Below are 13,890 nucleotides of genomic sequence, written 5' to 3'. Positions count from 1 at the left end.
ACCAGAGGGGCAACAGCTGGAATCCAGTCCCGAAAGCCAGACCCTACAAGCAGCATCCTGCTGGCAGTTTGCTGTGTACCATACTGCAGATGAGCTGAGTGCCCTGGCAAATTTAGTGACAAAGGCTGCTGCATGCAAAGGTTTTTTTAAAGGGGAGAGAAAAGCTGAAAACATGTTTTAGACAAAGGGAGAGCAAAAGGGAAGGAAAAAGAAGAGTCATGTTTGAAAGCTTCCCAAGTAAAGGTAAGGGCACTAAAACAAAACAAGTGAAAACATTAAGTATTAGGCTACTTCTTTCTAGTCTGTCTTTTCAAATGTTAAAAGATGACAAGTACCATACCTGTTTAGCGTGGGGATGTTCCCTCTGTAATCAAACAACCACAGTTAGTTACCGATTGGTTAGTGACAGCCATCATCAAGAACTAGCATCAAGCTGATCCGCAGACCAGCAACAAGTTTACACTTTTACTAACCCCAAATTTGTCAACCATCAGGAACGGGGCAGGATTCAACTTCCTGGACCATGAGAAGGCACCCACCACCTGACCTCGCCTGCAGGGCTGCCGTGGGAAGGAGCATACATGCAGGTAACATACCCCAGGAAACCACGCTGCGTTTGCAAGGTACCAGCATTTCTACAGCATCAGACCCACCTCAAGCTCTTTGCATGCACACAAGCAAGACCAGAGCAGGGAGTTTACACTCCCTGATGGAAGGGCAAACAGCACAGATGCTAAAAGTGACCGTATCACACAGGAAGACTGCAGCAGATTCAGGAAAACAAGGCAAATCCTCGCTGCCAAACCTCTCCACTAAGCAGCCATGCACTGGCTCCCACAACAAGGCAGTCACAAAGCAAATACATGCACAAACACCATTTAACACGTGGCATTTTCAGCATTTCAAGGCCTTGAATACCCAGAAGAACAAGCAGAACTTAAGGCTATTTATAAGAGTATTTCATGCCAGTCCACCTCTTCTCATATTTGCATGCAGACCAGGGCTTAGCGATGCACGTGAGGCAGAAGAGAGTTGAGGGGCACATCTTCACACCAGCGTGTGTGAAGAACTGCTCATGCTACATTCATGAAAGCACAGGGCTGCATATTGCTCCATGCAAGATGTAGAAACAGGTGTGATCTGACATTCAAAATGGTAAAGACTAAGCTGAAACAAAACCATGCATAAGGATGCTTGCACAAAGATATCAGCAAACACGGCAAGATGGAAAGCGAAGCTTCAGGGAGCATGTAACTGGACATTCACCCTCCCCTTCCCTATAGAAACCTGTAGGAGATCAAACCACAGACTTTCTTAACATCCTTGTCCATAGGCAAGACCCCAAGTTAGTGGCCATGAAGTTTCAGTACTCAATGACAGGGTATTCCCAGGTTAAGGCTGCTAAACACCCCTGTTCTCAAGCTGGTTTTGCCACTGCAAGGTTGTCTGTTTGGTGCATTACTGGTAGAGGCATGAAAAGTTCCTGTGATCCCCTTAAGCCATACAGGAGAAAGCACAAAATGACCTAAAGACCTATCTGTTCAATGGTAAATAGTATTTAATGTTGTTTGGAGGCAGCGGGGAGAGACACTGAGCCTGTGGGTAGGACCCAAAGGGGCCATGGGGCCTCGGGGTGGGGGTGTGAGACTTCCTTTTGGGCTATTGTTTAGCTTGGCAAATAGTGGGAAAGCTGCATGTGATCTATTTCAGGTGGGAAAAACGGTCTGGAGAGGCCTGGCAGTTCCTGCACTGGGTACACCTGTGCAGTGGTCCCCGAGATGCTTTCAGAAACAGACAGGAAAAGAGCCCCAGCATAACAAATGTTCCTTTCCATCTCAGAAAGGGCTCCCTGTTGCCCTGCTCCAGGAGCTCCAGCCGCTCAGTACGGAGCTGAAGAGACTATGGCAGGAATTGCAATGAGGAAAACAGAAGACCCAGTGCCTGGGGATGTCAGAATGGAATGGAGTAGTCTCCAAGCTGCACACTGTGGGGCTGGCTCTCTATCTACAGGTCAAGGTAGCTGCAGAGGGCTTCTCATAACAGGAGCTGCACTGTCACTTGTCACCGCCACATGCTAAGAGGCAGAGGTTTGGTATCTGCAGTGCAAGCAGGCCTTGTGAAAGGGCACTGCAGTTCACTGGGCTACTACACCCTTGCACCTCGACATAAAGCACCAGCTACCAGCCACGCTGCTCAGCCCTGGGCAGCACCAAGGGGCTGGGAGCTGTGTAAAGGCACCATCCTCCACAGCCAACTCCATGCAGCTGGTGACAGGAGCAGAAACCTTCCCACCACACCAGCCCCAGCCCTTCTCCCTTGTCTCATTTGAACTCTCTTCTTGACCAGGGAAGCTGATCTCACCGGGAATCTGCTCCTCACCAACACACACTCTACTGTTACAATGCCTCCTTCTGCTCAAGCAAGCCAAAATGCCCTTGGCTCCCCCTGCACCCCCGGGATGAATGGGGATTTGTTTCCCCTTGTCCCTCCCTTTCTTCCCTTTATTTATTTCTTTTCCAGCAGGAGCACTCCCCTATGGAATGATGGCAAGGCATGCAAAGCACCGCTGGTGAGAGCAAGCTGTGAGAGCCAGTGCCAGCGCCGGGCAGAGCTTTTGAAATGAGGCAGCAAAGCGGAATCAGCAGAGGTCGGCTGCATAACCCACTTGTAGTTATTAACAGCAGTACCACAGGAGAAAGAGCAATTCCACTGACTCTGACCAGTGGCATTCCTCTTCTGTTTCTTCATTTCTGCAGAAGGATCTGAACAGAAGGCTGTGAAACATGCCTCAAACCATACATTTTGATGGGGTGGGTTTTTTTCCTCTCCCTCTTTTCTTCCCTCATTCTTCTGCTCCCTCTGTGATTCAGCCAAGCTGAAGCTGCTGCTCAAGTCCAATTTGCATAAAATTATCGCCATTCCATTCAGTTTGCTGCCCCTTCAACAGCCCCTTCTTTGCTCTGCTGGAAGATTCTGCCCTTTTGGAAACAGGCAAAGCCAAGGGAACAGCAACACATTACTGCTGCCTGCTGGCTAATTAACATCCAACCCTCAGCACGGAGCTGCAGGGATTTACAGGTGTCCTGGAAGCATTTCCCCCTCCCTCCCGAGAGCAGCCGCTCTTTCCCAACAAGGAGGGGAGCTCAGGCTACCTAATGATACACCGGAGTGGTACAGCTGGGTCTGCAGTGCGGTCAGAGCCCGGAGCAGCCACGGCTGCTTCAGTACCAGCATTCCAAGGACTGATACAAGAGGCTGTTTTAACAACTCCTTTAGTCCCCAGAAAACACTCCTATATTGTCAGAAATTCAAATCTTAGGAGTACATCATAGTAAAATGAGAGTGGGAGGGAACCTATAAACCTGCTCTAAGTGCTGTTTTCTTATTCTTCTGTAAAAGCTCTGTTTGGAAACAGCAATAATTCACTTGGCTTTCAGCCTTCAGAATGAGTTTCTACCTATAAGCTAAGGAAGAGGCTGACAAAAAAAGAACAACCAAAATACTCCATAGATGATAAAACATCAAGAGACAGCAAAGGAGAGATCATGCACCACTCTTAAGCCTCGAAATCAGCAACATCAAAGTCCAAGTAGGGCGTCAACAAACATCCACAAGCACAGGAAGAGGAGATACTGGGCAAAGCCAAGCACAAGATAGTTGAGACACTGATACTGTTAACTTTGGAAATGCAAAGAAACTGAAGACCAGACTTGAGTTCCACCCTTGGAAGCATCACGGAGAGCAGGATGCAGTCCCAAGAATGGATTCAGCCTAGGCAAGTTGCAGTAAGGCATTTGCCTGTATGTCCATGTTTTCCAAGTCGTGTGCATTCCCAACTCTAAACACAACGAGGGTGAGCTGGCATCAGACAGCTTGTTACCGAGTTTCAAAGGTAAAGCTAAGCCAGTTATCAACACCTGAAGTCTTAATCTGCACTGTGGAAACCTTCCTTTACTTCCACCTTCCAATGGCACCTCCTGACTCAGGGATTCCCTCAGGACATGTCAAGGCCAAGTGTGGCAGAGAGGGGTGGCATGTGGGGCAAAAGGAAGGCGTGGGCTCAGCACACGCATGGATTGGGAAGGCATGGCCAAGGCATCAGAGGGAGCAAACCAGGCTGGGTTACACTTCAGTTTCCTCTGGGGCTCAGTGTATTCTGAAGGCATCATTGCCACACCCCAAAGTAGAGGTACACCCAGCACCTCTAGGTCCCCTTGCCAGCAATTGTCTTGGCATCTGACAGAGGGAACACGGTTACCTCTGAGGTCTTCCCTTCTGATCCTCCAGTACATCTGCTACTGGGGAAGGAGAGAGCAAGAGAACAGCTGAACATCCTGGCTGGGGGACACGATGAGCTGGAGACAGGAGATGCTTCAGGAAGAGCAGGGCAGCAGCACCATTCTGCAGCAGGCTCCAAAAGCTGGCTACAGCAGACAATGTCCCAGTTTAATTTAAACCTTACAGCTTCAGACAGAAGAAGGGCTATTCCAAAAGCAGGAGAAGCAAAGGGGATTATTAGAAAAAGCCCTTCTCCTGTTGAAAAAGCACTATAATTCCCTCTCCTAGACACACAATGTTTCTTTGAACAGATTTTAAGCTAAGATTAGGCAAGCACTGTTTCATGCACTGAACACCTAAGAAAGGCCTTTCAGTGTCTGTCACCTGGCCTGCCATTCTCACAAAGGAAGCTGAACTCTCTAAACACCAGTCAATATTCCACTAGCTTCCCATCTCAGCAGGGCAGTCTGAACAAGAGGGAAGCAAAGAACAGCTCAGAACAGGGCTCATTTCTTTCTCCCATCTTTTCTCACCAGGACTCTAGATGACTGAAAGAGGCAGGTTAACCAAATGCAAGGGGCTCTGCACATCAGCATTTGTCTGCAGTACCCTGCTGCAGCATGCAGCCATCAGCATCCCGTGGACACTCTCGTCTCGCCTCCTCCAGATGGGATTACTGCAACGCCCTCTACTTGGAGAGGGCTGGCAAACTCCATTTACTGCAAAAGGCACCAGATGGTTACACTGCGCTCCTCATCTGCCTTGCACTGGGCAATAAGGATGCTGGGTTTGAGCTGGAAAGCCCTCTATGGTTTCAATTATAAGCAGTTTTTCTCCCTATGTCTTACCCTTGCAATTGGGATCAGTGGGGATTCTTACAACGGGATGTTTTCTATTAATTTAAACAAATAATACCCAAAACAGTTTCTGCCCACAAAACCCACCAGGAGCAGGTTGAATTTCTATGACTTTGTTAGCAGATTTAATAGTTTTTCTTTCCTCTCTAAAGCTTTCCTGCGGGTAGTTGATGGCAATTGTTCAGTGGCCAGAAATACAAAGCCTGAGTGGCTGGCTGTGATTAGTCAGATCAGAAGTAGTGACTGTGACTGTTGCTGCTACAATTAAGTAAAGACATGGCTGGGTTAAATACCAAAGAATTTAAATATAGTAACCATTACCAGTTTGCAGTTTTCTGTACATGAATATTTGCTCCAGTAACATTTGGGCCCTTGAATGTTCACAGAAATCAGACACAGAAGGGACCAGGGCTTAAAAATACCTGATAAAGTGCTGAGAACCACGTGGCATCATACTAATGCGATGGAGCTTAGTAACACCAGCTCCAAATTAATGTTCTCTGGCTGACCAGAACCCAACCTCAAAGCCTCAAGGGACCTTTTGCTTGGTCAGCTGGGATACTTTGCCTTTTGGGGTTTCCCTTGGAATGCATTTTTAGCTTTTCAGTCTAAAAGCTGGTGCTACACAAGATACAGAAAAACAAACGATGGACGTAGACCATGGTCAAAAACAACAAAGAAGACTTCATCAAGACAATATCAGTTTTGAGATTTCTGTATCTTGGGCTTAGCACAAGGTCTGCCTTTATACCCAGCTTAAACCTCCACACACATAGCTAACTTAAGCCCCAGGTATCCTGCTCCGGGCTGTGCTTCAGCCCCCGGGCACACAATAGCTGCACAAGCTGGTGCACACTGCAAGAAGCTGCATCAAGCAAAAGGAGCCAAATTCATTGCTAACAGACCGAGGTGCAACTCCAAGGGACTGAACTCTAAGGGCTTGCCTTTGCAAGCAGTGGCTTTGTCCCCAAGCCTGCTGGCCTCTGCACAAGGACCGCAATGCGCTTTCAGTCAGCCATCAGCACTGCTGATGGCTGAGCAGCAGAACTGAGCGGCAGAACATTGCCCCAGCGAATACAGCACAAAGGGGAGAGGAGATTTCAGGACAAAGCAGCAGTTCCCCAAGCAGGAAACAGTTCTCTTCCAGCTGACCTTGTCCAATTAAGCTTGTGCGCAGTAATAGAGCCATGGGCAGCACGGGCAGGCCAGATAAACCCCAAGCAACAGAGGTAACTGAGACCAGCAGAGGGAAGAAATGGAGAAAGAAGAGGAGGGCTGGGGGTGGGGAGCATTATAAAGGGATACTAAAAATAGTATGCAATTATTTACAAATATTCTAGAAATGTAGGAACCAGATGAGACCAAATGCATGTCCCATTTGTATCAGGAGTGGTTTGTGCTGCTTGTTGAGGACAGTCATTCATTTCTAGCAAACCAGATTCTGAAAACCATCTCATAAAATGTACTGATGGGTTCTCAATGAAGCGAGACTGGACCCCATTGCCCAGCCCCACCAAAAATAAAAGGAGGAAAAAGATGTTTGGAAACAAAGGAGAAAAATAGAGCCGGTGCCCTCCAGGCAAACCAGCACAGCCCAACAGTGGCACCCGGCGGCCACCGAGACTCACTGCGCCAGAAAGAGAACAGCGGCTAAAATACCCCCGAGCTCCTGCTGCAAGCGAAAGAACACGGGAACTGACTCAGCTGGCAGTGCTGAAGGGGTTCTGAGAACCAAGCGGTTTGGGGTTTTGTGTTTGGTGGGGTTTTTAAATGAGCACACAGTCGGAGATGCGACCCTGCTTCTGTAAGATGGAGCAGCCAACAGTTGATGCTTTTGGTTGCAGACGTAAGAAATACATCTGATAAACACTGGCTGAAAGCCACAGTATGTCAGCTCCAGCACTTCCATTTCAACCCATTCACACATGCATCTTGGGCTCCAAAAGAAGAAAAACACATGCTAGAAAAGGTTTCACCTTATCCAGTAAAGCCAGGTTTGAAAGTAGAGCCAATCCCAAACAGATACAAAGGGCTGGCAGGGGAGTGCTGCAGAAGGGACAGAGGATGTTTGACTGTTCTTTATTGAAATTCCAAGTAACTGATTATTCTGCCTGGAATTGTATCTTTTGGAAGGCTTGGGATTCAGCTAGAACTAAACTTCTAGAGGAAACTGCCTACAGAAGCTGAACTTCATCAGAAAATACATGGAAACTATTGTATGTAAATGAATCCAAACTGCAGAACCTAACCCCCACAGCTCCTGAGGTTTGAAATAGCTCAGGAGAAGGCACTGGGTAATGCAGGGGTTTATCTTAAGTAGTTTGTGCTTATTTGAGGCACTGGGACTCTCCCTTTCTCCACCAATTTTGTTGCAAGCTTCCTTTGCTAAGATTGGATGTGGCCCCCCCCAAACCTGCCTCTCCAAAGGCGCCTGCAGACGTGATCTGACCTGTTTGGGTGGGAGGTGGGCAGCATGAACTGGAACTCCACCACACAAGTGTTGTCCTTCAGCTGGCGATGCTGGACGCTGTTTAACTCATAGGCAATATATGCCCTTCGAACGTACACCTAGTTAGAGAGAAACACCATCAGCTTACCTGGGGTAAGGAAGCAGACAAAGAGACAAATAATACACCAGAGACTTAAAAATAGTAAAACCGAAGCAGATATCCCCCCAAATGTATCTCAATAGAACTCTTAATTCACTAGAATTTAAAGTTATCCTTTGAGGAAGGCCAGTCTCGCAGGATGCAAACAAGAACAGGGTAGAGGCTGACCACATTCTCTGACAGCAGCTTCATTTTCAACCCTTTCAACCATCTAATTCTTCAAGCAAAGAAGATAACTGAATGAAGTTCCAGATTCAAGTTATTAATATTAATGCTGCTAAATGCCAGGCTCCAAGCATGCCAGCTTCCATGCAACCGGCAGCTCTTCTAATCCTGTGCTCAAAAAAAAAACCCATCACAGAAAACAAAGAAAAAATAATGATATTTGGTTTTCTCAATGGCAATAGGCTTACCTCCAAAGCTGCCATCCTTACCACCTGGTTACTGTGGTAGAAGAAGTTGGGAAGCACATCAAAGATGGATGTCTCGGACAAAATGAGTTTCTAGAAGAGATCACATTAGGCATGAGTTTTAAGAGGGAACTGCCTGTCTCTCAAACGGGGTCAGGCAAAAAAAGCAAACACACCCCAAATGAAGCCTGACTAGTTCTCATTTCTGTGCTTTTCCTGTTGCACATCAAGGATTATGACCTTTTTATATTAAAGCATGGAATATCTCAAGTTGGAAGGGACCCAGAAGGATCGAATCCAACTCCCTGCTCCTGCTACCTAAAACTAAACCATGTGACTAAGAGCATCATCCGGACACAGATCTCCCATAGGCTTGGCACCACGACTGCTTCCCTGGGGAGCCTGTTCCAGGGACCAACCATCCTCTCAGTGAAGAATCCTTCCCTCATGTCCAATCTGAACTTCCCCTGATGAAGATTCATCCCATTGCCTTGTGTCCTATTGCTGGTCCCCAGAAAGGACCAGCACCTCTCCCTCTGCTGCCCTCCTCGAGGAGGTTGTAAACTGTGATGAGATCATTCTGATATCAGCGTAGGGATGAAAACAAATATGAGAGGGAAGCTACAAACCAGAACAATACAATTTAAAGCCACAAGGACCTTGGTACTACAGGTGAGATTTAATACAAAACATGGAGATCAGAGAGGAGAAAGCAGGGAAACAAGGAGAGAAATTTGGTAGGTACCTGCAGGTTCTCAATGCAGAACTGGTGTCCGTACATGTCAATAGCAGACAGGAAGATGGACTCCACCTGGTTGTGACGCAGCTCGTAGGAGGGCAAGTGGGAAGCAATGAGAACCTGGTGAAGAGCACACACAGGGGATGTCAGTGGAAGGAGTGATGCTGAGCCATCAGCTGTTACCTCTGGAGCAGCACCAGCCTGCTCCATCCCAGCAGAGGCGGCTGGTTTCTCCTGTGAATTCTGTGGCACCTGGGTGATGCTGCAAACTCTCTCCTCTCCCCTCCCCGGCCTCATTTGTGTATCTGCTCCGTTTGTATTATTGGCAGTTCCCCATGGAGCAAAGGAACAGCTTCAATCAAGTTCCATCAGTGCATGTGATTTAGCACTGCAGAGCTGCAGTCCTGGGGATTGCCTGACCAGCTGTTAATTGGAAAGCAGAGCTGGCAGGCAGCAGCTGCAGGGAGCAGCACCAGAGCCTGCTTCTGCACAGGCACCAGGACACACTGGTGCCAGGTATTAAATGCCCAACATGAAGGATGCAGAGATAGGAAGGGGAAGCAGCTTGCAGGAGAAAATGAAGTGAAAGAGCAACATAAAGACATAGACAAGGACAGCAGCACCATCCCCAGCATGCTGCTGAGAGGTTCAATAACTGAATGGTTCAAGGACACAAACACAATCCTGAAGGAAACATAAGGTCACTGAGCAGCTTCAAATGCCCCATTCGTTTTCAATAGTCAAGCTCTGAAATAAAAGGTGTGATCCTCAAAGTGTCAGCTTCCCTTCTTTCAGAATGGAGATAGGGATTGTGGAGTGAGAGAAGTGGTCAGGCTATGGGGCTGGCATTACCATGAAATGGTTGTGCCCTCTCACTCCTTCCTGCCTACAGACTAACTGCTAAAGAGGAAGCTCACAATAATATCCAAGTACATATCTGGCATTCAGATTATTATCTGTACCAGAATGTTGGAACTGACAACATCAAGAGTTCTCCCAATTATTTTCAGATTAAAAGAGATTGACAAAACACAATTCAAAGCCAAAAGAAACCTGCAAAAGACCAACATAATTCCTTGCAATAATTCCTTAGTGGTTGCAAGGAACACGTAGCTCTTGTGTAGATTTCTCTCCATGTTCTGTGCACATCAACTCACAGTTGTAAGGCTGCTGGTGAACCCAGATTCATGTCCTGGCTGTTCACTGCACAGCTGCCTCCATATGCCAGGCAGCCTGAGCTAGTTGGGTTCGCAGATTATATAGGCAGAAGGAACCACAGCAACCATGTATTTCGACTTCCTCTGTCACACAAACCACACAAACTCCCACTTAAGCCAGACAAAACCTTTTGGATGAGGAGGGACAAAAGGAATGTAATCTGTACTTCAAATATTACAGTGGTTGGGAATCTACTGCAATCTTTGTTAGCCTGTCACAGTGATTCACCATCAGTTAATTCATTTCACCGTTAAAGCTGCTCACAGTAATCTACTTGTCACATTTGCACAGTAATCAAACTAAACATCAAGAGATATAGACTTTCCAAAAGAGAGAGCTCCAAGCGGGAGCAGCCCCTATTGATCTGACCAGCAACGGCACAGCCTGGCTCTCGCAGGGATCAGCTCGGATTCTGAACACGCTCCCTTACCTGCCGCGCTCGCAGGGCCACTTTGGCGTTGGTCGTCTTGCTGAGCTGGGTCAGCTCTGTCAGAATATTAATCAGCTCATCTGTCAAGGTGGGGTCACGGCCACAGAGCTGGTCCTAAACATCAAGAGAACTGAAAATGCTTAGAACAGAGGAAAACCATCTCCCGTCCTCCTGCAGAGGAGCTGAAACCTGAACTACACACGCACGCGCTGGACCGCATCACCTCTGCAGGCCCCCATCTCAATCACTCTGTAATGCTGGGCTCTCAATACTTTTACCCATATAAATAAAGCTACAGAGGAAAGAAGGGACTGGCACTGTCACCCATTTTCTTGTTTGTAGCATGTGCTGTGGCACGCAAACATATGAGAAATACTGACTTGTCAGAGAGACTGGGGTTAAACGTTTTTCCATTACCCAATTTCAGTTGTGCAAAAGAACTCCCTTCTAGCAGCAAAGCATTTAATCGTAGTGAAATGCCTTTTGTTGCATGCAAGGATTAACAAATGGTCACCTTTCATGGTGAAGCAACAGAAGGCGTTTATCTGGCAGGAGAACCTCCCGAAGTCCACTTCAAAACCACCTCAAATCCCCCAAAACCCTACAATTCCCCAACCACACACTTAACACAGCTTCAGCAATACCAGAAATGGAAGATCCTGTCATTCTTCTAACAAAACTACACAAAGCTAAGTAAAACCGTAATTCAATTCCCATGAATAATCCCCCAGTCTTTGACTCAACTGTGGCTCAGTGGCCTCGGAGCCTCTTCCTCTCACTCCCGAAGCTGGAAACCTTCTAGGAGCCTCTAATGTGTTTCTTCTACCCAGCACTTAGCAGCTTTTCTCTTGGCAAATGAATCACAGGAGGAAAATGAGAGATGAAACTGGGATTTGCAACAGGAAAGAGTGCTGGTGTCTTTAAGAGATGTCAAACACAGAATCCAGAAAAGACCCTTTGAAGATCCAAGAACAGAAAGGGGAAAAGGGAAACCTCTGTGCAGCAGGTTACACTGATAAGCCTGCCAGGGAAAACAAACTAAAAACCCAAAAGACAAATAATACAAGTCCCATAGACTGACTAACAAATTACAGCTCATGCTACATGCCATTCCAAAGGTAAACAGCTACTATCTCTTACAAGATCATTGTCCACTACTAACCAGTCTTGGACCAGCAAACATTTCAACACACATAGGAAGGATGAAGTAGTTCCCATCCTGCTTTAAATGTGCTAGCTAAAAAAGGTGAAGGATGGCATAATAACACTATTGCTAAACCATCCTCAGAGCCCCTTGCCCCTAATGGATTCCCAGGGATACCTCAATAACAGGATAAGCATGAAGGTATTTTGACATGACATTTGCCATTGCAGGACAAACTTAAACCACCCCACAGAAATAACCTGGCAACAAAAGGCCACAGCCCACCAAAAGCATCAGAGGATCCCTCCAGTGTGTTTTAAGCTCTCGCAAATTGGGATGTCAACCTTTACTGGAGTAGAAATCATAAAATCATCACAGAAGTGTTTGGGTTGGAAGGGACCTTAAAGCTCATCCAGCTCCAACCCCTGCCACGGGCAGGGACCCCTTCCACTAGAGCAGCTTGCTCCAAGCCCCTGTGTCCAACCTGGCCTTGAGCACTGCCAGGGATGGGGCAGCCACAGCTTCTCTGGGCACCCTGTGCCAGCGCCTCAGCACCCTCACAGGGAAGAGCTTCTGCCTAGTAATAATTCCTAGGCCAGGAACTGGGAAGCAACTGACAGTGGTTGGCAGAATGGCTGCAGAGGAAGGAAAAGGAAAAGGCTTTGATGTTTCTCTGCATTCCCTGTCTCCCAGCACACACCAATACAAAGACACAGCACAGCTCTGCCTCCACCACCCGGCACGCCCAGAGGTGAAAAACCAGACAGAGCAAAGTTTCACTCCTGTTTTAGGGAGAAACAATCAGGATGCCAAGAGCAAACTGAAGCAGGGAAACTGGCACCGCACTGGCTCTGCCTGCACTGATTGGCAAAGGCAGCAGCAAAGCCTCAAACCAGCTCTCTGACAAGGCCTAAGGCCTCCCCGGCACCCCCGTGTAATTACACACTTGAGTGACTGGACTCTGAAGCAAATTGAAGGCCTGAGCTGTGAACAGCTGCCATTTTCTCTCTCCATCACACCAGCATGATTACTTGAGAAATGAACAGCCCCGGCTCAAAGCTACTCCAGAATTCTCAGAGGAAATATGGCTCCGTGTTCAAATAATGAGATTCTTAAGGCAAGTGTTACTTACAATCACACGGCACAGCAGAAAGGGAAAGAAAGGAAAAGAGGAGGACAAAAACAAGGAGGGGGGAAAGGAGAGGCAGACAGAAAGAACCGGTCCTTCTACCTCACCGATGGGAATTGAAGAAACCCAGCCTCAGCCTAGCACAATGATGACTCTGTTTCTGCTTTGGAGAGCTATTTTGGGCATGGCTACTCTGGACAGATTTTTGGCAGTGCCAGCCCACATTGTGCTTGTAAAATGAAAGAGAAAAGGAGCGGGGAGAAGAGGGAGATAGTATTGAAATGAGCCTCTTACAAAGCAGGATACCTAGCTGTAGTCTGTCATAGCTAAATTCAGCCTGCCTTGAGGAAGGGGGCATTCATCCTGCTTCAAAGCATTTTGTGGGACAAGGAGTTCTTGAGGCTTTTTATGAAATATGAAATAAAGGAGACAGGACTCAACTGGGTTTTAATTATTTTTCCTGGGAAAGTCATTTACTGGGAGTTTTACCCATTAGTGGGACTGAAGTAGATGAAACTGAGAGTTTTCATGGAGTAACAAGCCAGAAGAAGCAGCGAAGGTGATGGCGGGTGCTGGCATGAGGGTTCATTTGTGTTTCTAGGGTGGAATCTATGTCTGTCCAAGAGGAATTCTGACCCCAGGACATTCCCCATCCTTTCACAAGCCCGCTGGACACCATACCAAGGGTCAGAGGCCTGATGTGAAGAGACCAGCCTTGTGCTGAGATAGTGAGTCAGATTCCACCATGCAGACCAGAGTACACTGGTCCGAAAGAACCACTGCAGGCCTGAGATCAGGCTGAGACCATAACCAGGAAGAAGCCAAGAGAGTCACTATCAAACCCGTAAGACTAAACTACAGCTCATCAAGGCAGAGCATGTGAAACTCCTCAGGGGCCTCCATATGGGCTGGCTCGTGCTATTCCCTACCAGGATATCACCCTCATTACTAAATAAGGGCCATAAAAATGTTGCTATTACAACATCTGCTTTTTGTGCTGGCAGCATACTGCTTTGCTTCCCAAGCAACTCCAATTTGAGTACCATGAGCTATATAAAGACAGGACCTCTCTGAGG

The 13,890-nt window shown here is 47.3% G+C and overlaps 1 protein-coding gene across 7 annotated transcripts in view; it reads right to left on the bottom strand.

Annotated features, from left to right (window-relative positions):
• ACACA (acetyl-CoA carboxylase alpha) overlaps positions 1 to 13,890 on the bottom strand; it is a 113,981-nt gene that overhangs the window by 64,677 nt on the left and 35,414 nt on the right. For 5 of the 7 annotated variants that reach the window (XM_062615762.1, XM_062615755.1, XM_062615758.1 and 2 more), the window contains 5 exons: positions 10,542 to 10,655; positions 8,900 to 9,013; positions 8,158 to 8,247; positions 7,585 to 7,703; positions 341 to 364 (listed from right to left, as the gene is read on the bottom strand). In XM_062615762.1, coding sequence (XP_062471746.1) covers positions 341 to 364; positions 7,585 to 7,703; positions 8,158 to 8,247; positions 8,900 to 9,013; positions 10,542 to 10,655 — 461 coding nt within the window. The remainder of the gene's footprint in view (positions 1 to 340; positions 365 to 7,584; positions 7,704 to 8,157; positions 8,248 to 8,899; positions 9,014 to 10,541; positions 10,656 to 13,890) is intronic. The other 2 variants (XM_062615756.1, XM_062615759.1) reach the window with 1 other exon arrangement.

The sequence above is a fragment of the Pezoporus occidentalis genome, unplaced genomic scaffold, assembly GCF_034315485.1.
Source record: "Pezoporus occidentalis ecotype Australia unplaced genomic scaffold, CSIRO_AGI_Poc_V1 ctg183, whole genome shotgun sequence".
Taxonomy (NCBI): domain Eukaryota; kingdom Metazoa; phylum Chordata; class Aves; order Psittaciformes; family Psittacidae; genus Pezoporus; species Pezoporus occidentalis.
Note: the sequence above shows the minus strand (reverse complement) of the source record. Positions and strands in the feature narration are given on the sequence as shown.